The sequence below is a fragment of the Pectinophora gossypiella genome, chromosome 9 (assembly GCF_024362695.1).
Source record: "Pectinophora gossypiella chromosome 9, ilPecGoss1.1, whole genome shotgun sequence".
In the NCBI taxonomy this organism is placed as follows: Eukaryota; Metazoa; Arthropoda; class Insecta; order Lepidoptera; family Gelechiidae; genus Pectinophora; species Pectinophora gossypiella.
The window spans coordinates 9,030,576-9,046,985 of NC_065412.1; the positions used below are offsets into that span (position 1 = coordinate 9,030,576).

The following is a 16,410-nucleotide window of genomic DNA, read 5'->3' on the forward strand; positions in this document are numbered from 1 at the left end:
CGACTTAGTTTATTGAATGTCAGGGCCAATTCTCTGCGAAATAATCGTTCGGGACAATAACCCCATATACCATACCGGAAATACCTATCTTGAACCAACATGAGCCTACGTGACTACAAACGTTGTACCGGGTGAGAGCCTTCAGCGCTCCCCATTTGTCCGGCCAAGTAGTTAATGCCATCGGGTTGGACTCGCGTGGGCGCACGTCGCTGCGGCTCGCTGTGGCTCCCGTGAGCTCGTGTGATTGAAGGTATTTTGATGTGTTTTTGCTGTTTCCTGGCGAATTCTATTACACGGTATTTGTATATCATTGTCCGACTGTCGCCCGGTTTTCGTAACTCATTGTAATCACTACTTTACAAATGTAATGGTACATCTGTTCCCACCTACATAATGTCGCAAATCCTGATGTTAATTTGACTAGCATACAGGCTAAATCCTTCCATTTCCACTAATAAATATGATCCCGGCTAAAAGTTTTTGAAGAGTGTACGTACTCATTAAACGATGTTAACTTTCTTTGTATAGTACTACTAGGACCTTAATTTTATTTACACTGGTATTGTACTATGTATATTAATTATGCCAATAAAGATATTTTGAAATTGAAATTGAATTGAGTTAATGCCATCTGCGGCAAATCTACAATAAGTCACGTCAAAAAAAAATACTACGTGATTACACACTAACCCTCAGATGCAGGCATTATTTTAAATTTTGACACTGTCTACTGGTGATGTCCAACTGTCATACTGTTAAAATGAAAGGATAATGACCCCAGCTTAGTATCTTTGAAAGTGTTAAGGAAAGTATGCATTTTTTCTTCCAGGGTGGAATTCATGAGCAAATTCTACGACGGTCAGGGATACGCATTTGTGCCGTTCTCCTTTGCCGCCATCTTGGAAAATGATGACGAGGATGTCAAGCCGCAGACGAACGGCTCACCCCCCGAGTGACATTGGGACCCCACGGAGCCTACGGAGCCGGGGGGGTCCGGGAGGGGCCTCGGACCCGAAGGCTCGCGTGATGACACCTCTGTGTACAGGGTGTGGACTATAACCAAGTGAAAGTTCAAATTAAACCTACCACTTTGTAGTCGGTAGTTCTACACAAAGTAGAGAGGAGACATTTACAAACAAATTAATTATTATTAAAAAAATATATCTTGCTCAGAAGCAATTTTATTGTAATGCTCTTAGTAAAATTTTAAACTGTAGTAAAACGATAACTTCTAATAGCATATTTTATCTTGTTAGTATGATGAGTGAATTGATAATGTAACAAAATTAAGATTAATGTAATTTTTGTTTAGTCATGTTGTAAGTATGAGAAATGTTTTATAGTATTAAAACTGTAAAATGTGATATTATTTTTTCACGATGTTCAGGTAATTCACGTTTACTGTTATGTTTAATTTGAAGAGATTCTCTATTACGTAATATTTAATCAAAATGGATTATTCCTTATCTTTAACATTGTATCCCTGTAGAATTTGGCTTATACTTTGTAAGATTTAAATGTTCCTTTGAAGCATTCTATACATAGAATGCTAAGTAAAAAAATTAAAAGATCGCAAAAGGTGTAAAAAGTTGCCCAAAACTGAAATTAAAAATCACCCGGTCCTGGTCTCCATTAATGTAAATATCTGATATTTAATAATGCAAAAATAACAGCTCTAAATTCCATGAATAAGAATTTGTTTTGTCTTGAAAAGTTTCTTGTAGCCGTTCATATCGATAACTGTTTTTTTTTTTGCATAAGTACTTGCAACCGACCAGGGTCTATTTTGGGCCAACTCCTCATTATTGTAATTCGTTATTAGTTTAGTGAGTTCAAAATTAAGAAAGACATTAAGAAAAAATATTTCTCTTGGAGTATAGTTAAAGATCATTTCGTAATTATGGACTTCGTTAAAATTATATCAGCGTGTTAAAATAAAGCACGATAGTGTTATTTATAAATAATTTAAGGACCAAACTGTGGCCTTATAAAACTTGTATAAGACATAAAACATATCCTTTGAAAAATAAGTCTTTTGTACTAAATCCTAAACCTTTATTAAACTTTTTTATCTACATAGTCCAACAGCACATTCACTAACACTGAAATATTTCATTTGAGACCAAAACAATAATGATTACAAAACACTTACATATTTTACACTGTTCCTCAATAAACAAATCTTACCCGAATATGAGTGCTATTTTTGAATAACACTCGAGTCAAAATAACCTAACCCTAACTTACTAAACATATTCGATAACTCACAATTTTCTTTGACGTAGAAAATAGTCGTCCTAAAGTATACCGGAAATATCGTGATTAACTCTGAAATGATTACAAAACAAATAATTTCTAAGCCAAAGAACAAAAGTCCAAAAGCTTGATTACAACCATTATTACTAGGTACATGCCTAAAAGCCAATTAGGACATAATTTGTGATAAAACGTATCAAATATATAGGTAACTATTTACAAAATATGTGCAATAAATTGTGCATTAGCTCACCTATCTAGTGCAGTTCTCATCGATGTTTACAATTTTTTTAAGTTTAAAATATCAGTTAATAAAAACCTATAAAAAATTGTGTCTAGTCTATAAGTTTCACTTCGCACTAAATGTCCTCCACTCTGTTAACATTTCCTAGTCAAAAAATACGTTCTTATAAAATTCAGAGGGTTCTTTCCAATAAAGAACAAATCACACTTGCATGTACCCGACCAGATGATCAAAGATATGGCTCTACAAAGATCGACGTCGCGGATACGTTTATCTAAACTGCGTTTACATTAAAAACGTTGCGAATAATACAGATCGTGTATTTGTTGTCTAGCTTTTAAATTACATTGTTTTGATCAGTTCATTTCACAATTTAAGTTCTTTCAAGTCCACCTACACCAGCACTGCTGACGATCACATTTTAGTTCTTGACTTCACAGAATGTTGCATGTAGTTGAACCTTCCGACCGTATCGATCGGTGCGTACGCGCCTCAGGAATCGCGCATACGCTGGAGGAGCGCCTGGAGCGCCGTGGCGCGCCGCTAGGAACACCCATGGCGTTGCATCCAGCTAGAGTACTTGGCGACATCGGCTGGTGTCACCGTGCGTCTGGTCTTCTCAACGGCCGCGTCCAGGTCGTCTTTGCTGATCGGAGCCTCGAGCTCTGATCGTTTTATCTGTCGGATTTGCTCAGGATTCTTTCCAGCTATCTTCCGTCGCATCGTCATCATTGCTGCGTCTCTGTGAGAAAGACATGTAGTTTAGTCCCGTTCCTTGATTATTCTATATTAATCATAATAGATTACGGTTTTGAAATTTTCTAATCATTTTCATACATATATTATTTATTAGAAACACAAACCTGTGACCCGTGGTGAGCAGAACTACAACCAATATAGACCATTCCAGTCACTTTGATATTATTATCTTATTTTCATTAATTATAAACAATGACATCTTTGTAAAGTAATTAAATTAACAATAGTTACCTGCAAAGGTTGCAGATGTCGGAGCCACTGTAACCTTCTAGACGTTCCGCTAGCTGTGCAAGGTCAACGTTTTCAGCCATCACTACATCACGAAGACATAGCTTTAGAAGTCGCACCCGCGTGGACTCTGTCAAATAAAGAAAATATTCAAATCAAAGATTTGACTTTGCATAAAGACATGTTGCTACACCGACAAGAATGAAGAAAAATATTACGTTGAGTAGGTACTTTTTTTGAGGAAATTATTTTACTAATAGTAGTCATCGCAAACCACATGACAATGTTCTGTTTGAAGCGTAAGTTCGCCAATATGAAAGAAGGAAAACATATAAAAAGGTAAGATTAGGTAAAATGCTTCTAAGTAATTACTACTTACACCGGCAACAGGCTTCACTAGAAAGTACAATCTACTTAAAAATATAGTAACGCATGAAGCAGAATTTAAAATTTTAAGAAAATTTCAAATAGAGTACCATCTGGAAGACCAATGTAGATTCTCTTCTCAAATCTTCTTCTGAAAGCTTCATCTATATCCCACGGATGATTTGTAGCTGCCAGCACCATAATAATTTTGTCCTTATTACTGAAAATTCAATAACGTAGCGTTACAAACATGTCCTTCTCAGTAGCTCACGTTTTAAACATAAATATTTCAAGAAGTCTTAGTAACTTTTATGGGCCAAATTGATGATCGTGAATAAATGGACTATGGCAAGCTAAATGCCAACCTTTATGTTAAAATGTGTGTGGATTGATTATTTCACCACTCGCAGACTGTATTAAAGGAAACGCTGATTGTTTTGCCACTTCGCATATAATTCGGTTTTATTAGTTAATTACAAAGGTTACAAACACGTCCGACAATAAGAGAAGTTCGATGAATACAAAATTAATTTAAAAATAGTAAAGAATTAATATTTTTTTTAACCTTTTTTTAAAAGGTATTTTTATGTTGCAATTGTCAACATGCTACTTGAAAAGACATCCGGAAAAGAAGACTTGCAGCAGGCTTAGGACGCTAGCTAGGATATATTTTGACTTTTAAACATACATATATTATTTCGCGCATAGTACCCACCGGAGTAAGCAAAGAGAATTCGATTTTCGTCGATCTTGACATACTTCTCTTGCTTGACTCACATTGATTTATCTCTTCATACACGCGCGCCTATTCAGATTAGACCATCATCTTTTTAAGATTTCCCCAGTTTGATCAATGTATATCTTTTTAAGTCTCTGGCAGCACTTCCAAATATAATGGTAAAGTAAAAAACTTACAAGGCAGCAGCTAGACCATCCATTTGTATGAGCAGCTCGGCCTTGAAACGACGCGACGCCTCGTGCTCAGAGTCCGCACCACGGACTGCGCAGAGGGAGTCTACCTCGTCGAGGAATATCGTACTTGGTGCATAAAACGCCGCCTAAAAAAAGAAAGATTTGTATAACACGGCATCCTGATAATTTCTACTTATGCTACTCCCTCTCTAGCCTATGACTAACTTAAAAGTTAATCTCATTTTTTTTTTTTGAAACCAAGAAACTAAGTATTTTCTCTTAATTTTCTTTTTGGTGTTAACTGTCTAATAGTAAGTATACTATAAATTAACTCTAATATTTTATTCACGCCTAAAAACTGATTTTATGTGATCTGAAATTCTGAGAGAGGTGTTTCAAACGACTTACCATGTCGAATAGCAATCTGACGAGCTTTTCGGAATCGCCTCGGTACTTAGACGTGAGCGTTGCTGAGGATACATTGAAGAAAGTAGTCCGGCACTCCGTGGCCACTGCTCTGGCCAACAAAGTCTTGCCTGTGCCTGGTGGACCAGTCAACAAAACGCCCTTCCATGGCCTTCTAATACCCTACATACAAAAACATATGTAAAGTATAGGTGTTATTAATTACAGAATTTAAAAAATATAAATTCTTGTCTCGATGTTAGCTAAGTCACGCAACCCACGAAAATACGGAATTCGTATCAATTTCCGCATTTTATACCTACTTATGTTACCGCAAAACTAAATGTGTTGGATAAAATTCTTCAATTAAGTAAATAGTGTACGTTGACCCAATTTCTTTATTTAGCAAACAAAGAAACACTATACCTAATGCAATCACAAAAATTACAGTCGATTTTGAATGACCAAAGGCTAAGCAACAGGGCGATAAAATCTCTCACGCAAATCGCCAATTTAAAGTAGGTAGGTAGGGTAAGTCGACTTTGGCCTGGCGTTCAAGTAATTATTACGCTAGTAGGGAACTATTATAATCAAACAATCACCTTAAAATAATCAGGCATGACAAGCGGTAATACAACGGCTTCCTGTAAAACTGATTTTGCGTCGTCTAAACCCACGACATCCTTCCAACGAACGTCTGGATTCTTCTGGACTATATCTCTCTCTAAAGTCTCAACTAAATGCAACTCATATCCAGTTGCATCGAACACTTTTTCATCTTTTTCTAAAAGTCTGACATCATTTCCTTCTGAGGGAACATCTTTTCTGACTGTGGGCTTGATTGGTGCCAGTTGTCGTGTTTTAGGCTTCACGGCTCTATCGATTGATCTAGCTTTCCTACCACTGCCAACAGAACACGTTGATGAAGATGTTTTCCTCGGGACGATTGAAGGCAACGTCGGGTGGATGTCAGAGTTTCGTTTTCTTAATGTTGTCGCCCATTTCTCTGTTGTTGGGTCAGTCGCTTGCTTCCCCTGGTCTGCTGGCTGACCTTGGAATCCAACATTTGGTGTTGGGCGAACAACTGAAACACAATTATGAATATTTATAAGCAACTTCTAGAAACTATTTAATGTTTTTATGTTAATTTGGCTCCTACAATAAACTGGCGGGAGAGAGAAAATTATTATGCTCCGCATCTCGTAACATATGAGAATTTTAATATGAAGCTGACAATAAATACATATTTATCTACTTATATATATTACAAATAAATAGGTACCTAGTCGTCCAAAAATAAATTTTCTCTTTCTAGTGCCTACAAAACAAACAATAATTATTAAGAAAGGTATGTAACAATTGGTCCACCTAAGTAAATTAAGCTTTTAATTATAATTATCTTTAATTCTTCTCACATAACATCAACAATTAAATTAACAAAGAAACCTTGAGTCTGTGGATGTCTAGTTCCGTTGGCAGCATGAGTGTCGTTCTTGGCTCGTTGTCTCCGAGCATCGCTCCTTTCCGTGCGGAGTCCGTCTCTCGGCGGTTCCTTGGAAGACTCGTTACCAGTGTGTCGTTTGGTCATCCTCGCAAAACTGCAGAACGGCTGGAGGCTCTCGGTCATCATGCGGTCCATCATCCTTGCCATGTGGTGGAAGCCTGTCGATGGGCTGTAACAAAAATATAGTAGGATGTAGGACATGAAGGGATGTGCGAGTATTTCACCTGTCAAAGTGAAATCTACTGACAGTTTTACTTTGATAATGTCCGTGTGTATTACAAAGTATATCTACATTCTATTCTATGGAAGTTATAGAGCTCGTGGTGAATGGTACGTAGACAGTCGAGAGTCGCTTTCAAAAGCTTTTGAATCGTAATATTAAGAATCATCATCATCGTCAGCCGTACGACGCCCACTGCTGGGCATAGGCCTCCCCCAATATTAAGAATCCACTGCTGGACATAGAGATGACAAACCTTGTTATTTACCTCTTCCAATGCGATCTACTCGTTGTAGTTGCTACAAAGTGCTGTCATCAATATATTCTATACGAAATGGTAAGGATGTGATATGAACGTATATATAAGACACAATGGTGCTAATTCCTGTAAATACCATCTAATTTTATTTTAAGTTATATCTGTCATTTTCTTATCCGCCGAAAAGGAAAGGGACGGGTAATCGACAAGCATTAAATTTATGGAACACACGTCAATTTTAAGCACAAATCTAAACTAACCGTCTAAAAATTTTACACCCGTCAATAACCCGACACTGTTAAGTAGACAGAACGTCAAACGGATTGCATACCAGCGACGTACCTTTTGATTCGCCCGGGTTATTCATTCATTTACTCATTCTTCCTAAAATTAAGAGCTGTGAATCATCCGTCCCTTTCCTTTTCAACGGATATGAAAATGACGGATATAACTTAAAATAAAATTAGGCGGTGTCTGCAGGAATCGGGGCCAATGTCTATCTATCGACACGATAAGAAGACAGCTACACTACGAAGATAACGTAGTCTTGCCACTATATTGCAGAACAATCTAGAGGCTTAGATAATCTTAATTACGCAAGAGACACGAATGTTGTAGTAGAACTGCCTTGAACCTGAAAATCATGAATATTTAGGGCGTGTTTCGTTACTTGTTGGTAAACTGTCTGCCAGACATAGTAATGTCTGATAGACAACTGATACTAGTACCTAACTATCAGTTGATAAACTTCTGCACAGACAACCAAACTTCTATCAGCAAGTAATAAACAGCCCCTTACGATTTTCAACTCGAATGTAACACAAATGTTACGTACCGAGAAAACTGATCATTCTCGAAAAATGGTCGTAACCCCGAAATGTTAGGGTACAGAAAGTCTCCAATTCCGAAATCCATCTTTCTCCTCAAAGCTCTGGGTATACTTGATAAGAACATAAGTGTTTTCTTCAAAGTAACATTTAAATGGAGGCCACTGTGCGTCACGAAAACATAATTTCTCAGCTATAGAAGTATGGAAACTGTGTCATTACTTTTGTTGGACGGGTTTGAAAAAATACGTGTGCTATTTGACAGGATTGTTTGGGTACGGTTGTCATGGTTACGTTTGCGGAAACTGACCACAGATTGACTGCGGTCGCCTTACAACCTTTTTGGCGTTTCATGAAATGATAATCAGTGGATTTGACACTTTACTGCTATATGGTTAGGCTGATAGAGAATGTTCAAAAAGTTATAATTGTTACGAATGTGTTATTTCACGTTGAAGTCTGTCATTATTACTGTCGAAATTAAACTTTCGTACGCAAATGAGCAAACGTGTTTTAATAATAATTAATGATGTTGTAGGGGTCCTTGACTGTTCTAGTTTCCGTCGAACCCTAATCTATCACTTTTGATCCACATAAGGCGGATAACAATAGTTTTCCAAACTTTATGACCGTATCCATCCATGAACCGTAATCTGAATCATTACGATTATTATCACTTTATGAATCATAATAACATGGGGTCAAATGTAAAAACTATACCTTTTGGAACGTGAAAAAATCTAGAAGCTGAAATGTAATGTGGGAGAAATAGGCAGATTTTGTTTTCATTGCTACCTAAAGAATTATTTTGACTAATTATTTTGAACCTAAGGTGACTGGATCAACTACAACCTTTCCCATCTTTATTGGATAAATAATTTATTGGTAAGGTATAATAACAAATTACCGGTTGAATTACATGGAACTCTTCGAATATCAGTAGGAGAATAATTGTTTCTACTTTTGTAAAATAAATTATCAGTTCTGATTCTGAACATTTAAGTAATAAAATATTTGACTAACAATTGCAGTAGCGAATTTAAATAAAATGATGCGAGAATTTTGAATTTAAGTACTCACCCTATTTCATGTATCTTCATTAAATACCTGGGGTGTTAGCCAAGTTGCAAGCGATTTAGAAAACCGACAGTGACAGTGATAATGTCCATACAAGTCACCTTGTTACCTATGTATACGTGCCACATAAGTAAGGACATCTCTATTTCATATACTAAAGTCCCTGATAAAAAAGAAAACAAGTAAACTCGAACGACTTTTAACACTTTACTTAATCGTCAAATAGAGAACAGATAAGCGTTCTAGGTCAATAAACCGATTTGTACATGATTGATTGTCAAGAACCGAAGTTAAAGGATTCTTTAACCTCTGACCTACATCTGGCTGTAAAAGGTTCGAAAGTTCAAAAAGCTCAATCGACACTTTGATTGAATGTAAACAAGTTAAACATAGCGTGCTGCGCATCTTTCCTTACATTAACTGCGTTTTAGCTGTCTGGAAGCAATATTTGCTGTAACAGGGTTGGTTTATTTTATTCACAGCTCTTCTCCCCACCAGAAGGCCCTAATTTATAGCCCTTACACGTATGAGACAAAAAAATAAACAAGTACTTACCTACTTCTTCTCTTCTTATCGTGTGGGTTGTGAGGTGGAATACCAACCTCATCAACCCTGGTGTCAGGGTTATACTGAACCTCCAAAGGCCCATGGGTCATCTACTTACATCAGTAAGTAGTAACCAGGACCAACTGCTTAACGTACCTTCCAAAGCACGGATCATCTTACTTTTCGACAATCAGATGATCAGCGTGTAATGTCTTAACCAAACTAGGGATCGCTAAGTGATTTTTGTAATATATCCCCACCGGGATTCGAACCCGGGGCCTCCGGATCGTGAGCCCAACGCTCAACCACTGGACCACGGAGGCCTTAACTACCATAGAGCTTTCTCTAGATAAGGATTTGGCTGAGAGGAGTATCAATGTATTGGTCATCAGAAAGTGTTTTTTTATATCAACATTTTGAACTTTAAGGAAAAACTAATTACCTATTTGTATATATTTTTTGCCATTTTTTTCCTCCGCCAACCCGCAGTGGAGCAGCATGGTGGAGTATGCTCCATACCCCCTCCGGTTGATTGAGGGGAGGCCTGTGCCCAGCAGTGGGACGTATATAGGCTGTTTATGTATGTATATTTTTTGCCATGTAAAAAACTTTTCCAATAATCGCCTCGCCTTGCAACGTTGCAAGGGGTAATCGAACGCGATGTTTACCCGGAAAGAGGGTAAACTTGACGGCCATTGTGACTATGTATGCCGGTCATTGACCGTATGCCTGGCGGGTCGATGACTTCGCCGGTATTCCATTCATTCTTAATACAATCGATGACGATACCATACTGATCTGTCGCATAGGTAAGGTTGAAGGAATACATAGATACATGACACACACAACCTCACTGCCTACATCCGCAGGTACGTAACACGTACTTTTTTGAGTGTTTCAGCATTAAAATCGCTACCAATGTCCAAAAAAGTAAATTAAAACAATTTCTAATTCACCATTCCTTTTACTCTGATGAATGAATATGTGAATTGAAGCTCACGATTCAATTGTTTTTATAACTTGTTGGTACTTATAGGATTTATGTTGTTGATTTTATGTTAGATTTTATTAGTGTTTTATTTTATTAGTTATTTTGATTTAGTTATTTTATTACACTACATGGTTGAGTGAAGGACTTTTATTGTGCAATGCATTATAATATTTTCATTAGATCTGTATATATACGAATAAATTCATTCATAATTTCATTTCATTTGTAGACCGTGCTTTTTTGACATGACTTATTGAAGATTTGCTAGGAGTGCTGAGGGCTCTCATCCGGTACAGGCTTGTGTCTTATTTTGTGTTTTATTAGTATTTGCAAGAATTAATCGACACTGGTGGGCTCTGGCCCACCACGGTCAGCGAAGGTCCGTGTTGCTCTATGGGCCCACCCAATAACGTCAATGTTTATGTATGATTTTTTCGCTTTGCTCGAAATTGTAAGGCTGATTGTATTGTTGTTTGACAGACAGTCACTTCTGTAGAAAACCGGACCTGTCAAATCTTCAGGTTAGATAAGCGGACCCTGTAAAAACGAAATAATGCTAGGGAGACGCGCGAGATTGTACGCACTCAACGTTTTATTTTTCTTTTTTAAACTTCACGTCACAATACAATACTTATATTTATTTTATAATATTGCTTATGTAGACCATCGATCAGTTAAATAAGGTTACTGTAAACATCATGTTACAATCGATACATACGTCACCTGTGTGATATGAATCATCACGGCAATTCAGTGAAGAAATTGAAACATTAATTATGAAATTAGTTCAGCCTACTTCTCGGAAGTATGATGAATTGATTGAACGATAAAACTGACCTCAATAATGACACAAAGACCTGACCGTTCAGGATTTGAAAGTTTTCATTTTGTCTTATAATCCATTTTAATAAACAAGCTTAAATTGCTTTAAATAAAAAAATCCACCTCTGGCTTTGAGTTTACATTCATGTTTGGATCGTAGATACCTGATATGACTTGGTTTCCAGGATTTGTGCCCTGTTAATAGCAATAGGCTCGGACATTACATGGGTTTTAAACATTGCTGGCGAGGAGTGGATGTATATATACTATACATCTCTGCCTCCTACCCCTGGATACAGGCATGTTATGTTAGTAAAAAATCGCTACTTCTCGATATTAGATTGCAGGACACATAAATTCACGCCCGTAGTTTCTATTGGATTAGATGAAGCCACAAACCCAAGCTATAGCCAATATTAGTACTGGTATTCATAAACGGTGAATTAAGCAATGAGAAATTAGAACATATAAGTATCTCAATAATTAAAACACATAATAACGGGTTCTTACCGAGTCTCATATCCCCATTTAAACGCGGTAAGAACCCGTTATTATGTGTTTTAATTATGATAATAACCGCGTAAACTTAAAACAATGTATATAAGTATCTCAACATAGTATTATCAACATACAAACAAACTTTTATGTAGTGTTAAATAATGTAGGTAAGTACTGTACTAACTCAATCAATTTGTGTCAATGACTGTCTTGTAGATTTCAAGTGGATAATGAGGTGTCTACATGGGCAAACGTCTGTAACGTAATTAGGGCTGTCAAGAATAAATTGGGAATATAAATACATAGCTGTACATAAATACTGTTTTGGCTATAATCCGGTGAAATAAAGAGGCAACAAAGCAGTCAGAATTATAAGTGAGTCAGTAATTAGTTCCTAAGATCGAAATGATGAAAATGACAGATGATTTGCCCATAGTCCAATAATGTTACATAATGTTCGATTAGAGACGTCTACTAAGGGTGACGACCCTTAGTAGACTTTCATGACAATCCCGAGATGATAAAACAACAAGAAACCAATCTTCTAAAATAATGTCTCTAAACCTTAAAATCTTATTACTTATTTTTAGAAGGAATATTAAATCCATTTTTTCTATAGCAATCACCCGTACTTAGAGAAACTCACAAAGAGAACATTAAATCGAAAAAGCCAACCTCGGATTGGACTCTTACAGACTTTCCATTTATTTTCTATTTTATTTCTAAAGGTTTTTTTCTATAAACCATTGATATATTCATTGCTAAAAACAATATCACCCTTATATCGTTGCTGATATCGCTAACTGACGTATCTGCAATTATTGGCAAAACTGATTTGCACCTCTTACAATTGTTAATAAGTCATAAATCACTTTCACAAAAAAATACAGATAGGTACCTGTATTTGTTTTTTTTTGTATTTTTTTTTTTGCTAACGCAAAGTCAGTCACGATACGAGTCCTATTCATAGTCTTTTTTTCGAGTTCATTTTATCTATATTATGAATATAAACGTTTAGATATGCCGAATCATCTTGTAAATCAGCACTTCCGAACCCTACACCTACAACCAAGTTTGCTAAATTGAAATCACTGTGTAGGCGAAATCCTTGCCACAGTCACATCTGAATAATATTGACAAAGGAAATGACCACGAAGGCCAGGTTAATACTGCAATGACTTTACGACCATTTGTCAACGTCGTTTGTAATCTAAATGGCAATAAAATTTAATAGCCATTTTGTGCTTTAATCAGATTTCAAGATGAGTTTATTTTTAGGTTTCAAATGTTAGGTTCTACATAAATAAACTCCCGCGTATTTCCCACTGAAATAAGGGTGGTTATCCCACTATCATCCTAAAATTTCATTCAAGTCAATCGTTTATACATTATATTACACACATACATTAAGGTTTTAAGTCAAATATTGTTTAGTTTCCTGTTATCTAAAACATATTTTTAACTTAACACTTCTATAATACGTACCTACGTATTATAGAAGTGTTAAGACAGTACGTACCTAATCTCAGGGCTAATCTCACGCCTACAACCTCTTTGGTGGCTTTTTTTACAAGACTCTGAGAGAATGAAGGACCTACGAGTTCAGTGCCTTTCCTGGCTTTACGTTTATATTTTGTTCTTGCATTATGATCTGTTTTTTACAGAATGGCTGCTTGTCTGATCTTTCAACCTGTAAAGGGAAAACCAGACCAATACAGATTATGTAGGTATCTCTAAAACACATTTCTCCAAAATAAAGTGGGTATCCTCATGTTTTCTGTCACCGATGAGCGAGTGATACCCGTAACCAACCATTTAAGTTCTAAAAATTAAAAAAATAGAAGTCCTACACAAACTATACACTCGACTACTATGGGGAACATCCCACTCGCGTCAGAGTACTGCGGGGCGGAAGGCAAGAGGGAAACCACTATTTTTCCCTAAAAAGTAGCAAGAAGAATGCTACACCGACAACAGCGTGGCTCTTAAATTAGTGATGACAAATCCTAAACATAAATCGGCACTATTGTGTAGTTGCAGCTTAGATATATATTGATTAGTACCTACGGATGACTGGACAGTCCGTCTAGACTTTGTTTCCAATATAATACATATGTAGCACCTTCCATTACTCATGGGGGAACGAAACACGCAACAACATTTCCTCTTATCTGATATGAATTTTATGTTCATTTCCACTATTTAGCAGTATTATATTACCTTGGCCCTTGCACATTGTATAGTGCCGCCACTTGAAAAGGTCAAGAAAAAATATTTGTTACGTAACACTGAGAATAAAAACAGCCTATTTCTACCATCAGGTGTCGCTACTGTTGAGTGTTCTTAAGTTTTGACACTTTCCCATACTAATGTGAGTAAACAAACATATAGCTTTGGTTATACTTTTACACTCTACTTCTACAACCTTTTGCGCAGCGTTTGACTGCAAAATCATAGTGTTATATTTTTTCCCTAAAGATCGGAAAGACGAAAAGTTAGAAAAACTTATTTTCAATCGGAACTGCCTTTTTCAAACTGATGGCTACTTGTCGGTTTCATAACTCATCCTTCACACGGGATACACTCTACGTTGCTCCACATTTTATAGCAATTTATCACGAGTTTTAGATGGACAGTATGGAGAAATGTCAAAATCTAGGAACACTCAACAGTGCTGCCGCCTACATTTGAGCTTCTAGTTTTTATCCTCATTTCACTCAGCGTCGGTTTAGAAATAGTGTTCTTAGTTTACTATCTGCGTCAGAAATTTGATAAATATAAACTACAAAACATAGGTAAGTATTTTTTTTCTAGGCCCCAGAACAAGAAAGTATTGTAACTTCTTTTAAAAGCAGCACAGGATCAACTAGTAAGTAATAACAGGTTATCAGCAGTCTACATCAACGGGGCTTGACGTGCGAATCGGGTCACGAAGTCTTATGTGGGGTTCTAAATTATACCCTTTGAGTACCCGATGCAAATTACTCGAAAATAAATATTCATTCTTTGCTTGCAATTTAGCCGTGGTAGCCTAGTTGGCAAAACGCTTGACTCTCAATTTGAAGTCGCAGGTTCTAATCCCAGCACAGGCAATGATATTCGAATTTGTTTTTAGATTCCTGCCTGGATCATAAATGATTATCACGTGAAGAAAAACATCGTGAGAAAACCCACATTCCCGAGAAATGTATTTCGAAGGTACCTATGTGATGTGACCTAACCTATATTAGGTTGGAAGGTTAGACTGGCGCTTCTATAAAAAACTGACCCTGTCAGATTTTTAGGTTAGGTAAGCCTGTGAAAAACGGGATAACGCTAGGGAGACGATGTTCATGATGCTAGCAATTACTTAGGACGATGATTGGATGTTCGGTATTCGGGTTTTCCTATTAAGTACATAATTATTACCTATTATATAGTATATTATTAGGACACGTTTTACGCTGGAGAAGTAAAACTATAAAATACAATCTTGTGAACAAACTGCTGTCGTTCTTCATCTTTACCTTGACTATCCCAGTAGTTTCGGTCATCACGCTCGCCGGCTTGTTGGGTCTTCCTAGGTCGTCCGTTTATCTTACGTGAAGTCCGGTCGATTACTGAACCGCTTTTTTATATATGAATACTTACTACCCAATATCCCAGGCGGAGTGGAAGGCTGGATGAGCAGACATAGATCCGAGAGGCACCCCAAATCCGAACTCTATCTTGACGTCATCAGACCGTCGCGGCCAGGACCCGCGCGGCTCCCGTGCTTCTGCACCACCACCCTTCGAATCGTTCGTCATCTCAACCGCTAACCGCTTTTCCCTTGGAGTATAATCTTATTCCGATATATTTTTGAGAGAACACTTTAATTTGAATATTTCAACTAATTTGAAAGTTTTAGGTGCAGATTTAATATCGTTATTGCTAATTGAGTCATTAAAAAACTGATTTATTGTTCTAAAATATAAATAATAATAAAAGTCGGCCAATAACTGCTGCGTGATTTTTTGTGCTAATTGCTACGCTTCCGTAGCTGGTCTACGACGTTCGTAGCACAGCGGCTACGCGACTGACCACGCGGGCTACTCGAATCGTACTAACTAGCGGCGTCGGCGACGCGTCGCGGCCGATGACCGACAGTTACTCATTACCATTTCAGCGTGCCCCCGAAAACACTGGCCTTAACTAGCTAACAGGGCCACACACTCAACCTCGAATCGAAAAGTACGTGAAGTATATTCGTTCTTTATAATGCCATCATAAAAGAACACCTATATAATAATAAAGTCCATTTTCCACTGCGATCAATTAAACGAATCGACTAGTTAAGCAGAATGTAAGTTGTTTTAAGTTTACAACACACGGATGACTCACAGTCATCCCGTGATCATGGCACTTGCAACAGTGTCGAAATATCGGGAGTCTCATATCCCTGCTTTAAACGCGTAAGAACCCGTTATTATGTGTTTTAATGTACGGGTGTAACTTTCGTATAAACGTAAAAAACG

At 37.0% G+C, this 16,410-nt stretch overlaps 2 protein-coding genes across 2 annotated transcripts in view; one reads left to right on the forward strand and one right to left on the reverse strand.

The window, feature by feature from the left end:
* Nucleotides 1-2,594, forward strand: part of LOC126369464 (V-type proton ATPase 116 kDa subunit a 1-like) — a 37,280-nt gene extending 34,686 nt beyond the window's left edge. Inside the window, exon 15 of the mRNA XM_050013873.1 lies at nt 830-2,594. Within this exon, the coding sequence (XP_049869830.1) occupies nt 830-956 (127 nt within the window). The 3' untranslated portion in view covers nt 957-2,594. The remainder of the gene's footprint in view (nt 1-829) is intronic.
* Nucleotides 2,127-16,002, reverse strand: LOC126369468 (katanin p60 ATPase-containing subunit A1-like). Its single transcript, XM_050013881.1, has 8 exons — nt 15,545-16,002; nt 6,617-6,843; nt 5,773-6,254; nt 5,174-5,353; nt 4,769-4,911; nt 3,964-4,073; nt 3,491-3,617; nt 2,127-3,242 (listed from the first exon to the last, which is right to left on the reverse strand). Exons 1-8 carry the CDS (start codon nt 15,700-15,702, stop codon nt 3,044-3,046), a joined length of 1,626 nt encoding a protein of 541 aa, XP_049869838.1. The 5' UTR covers nt 15,703-16,002; the 3' UTR covers nt 2,127-3,043.
* Nucleotides 16,003-16,410: the final 408 nt, after the last annotated feature.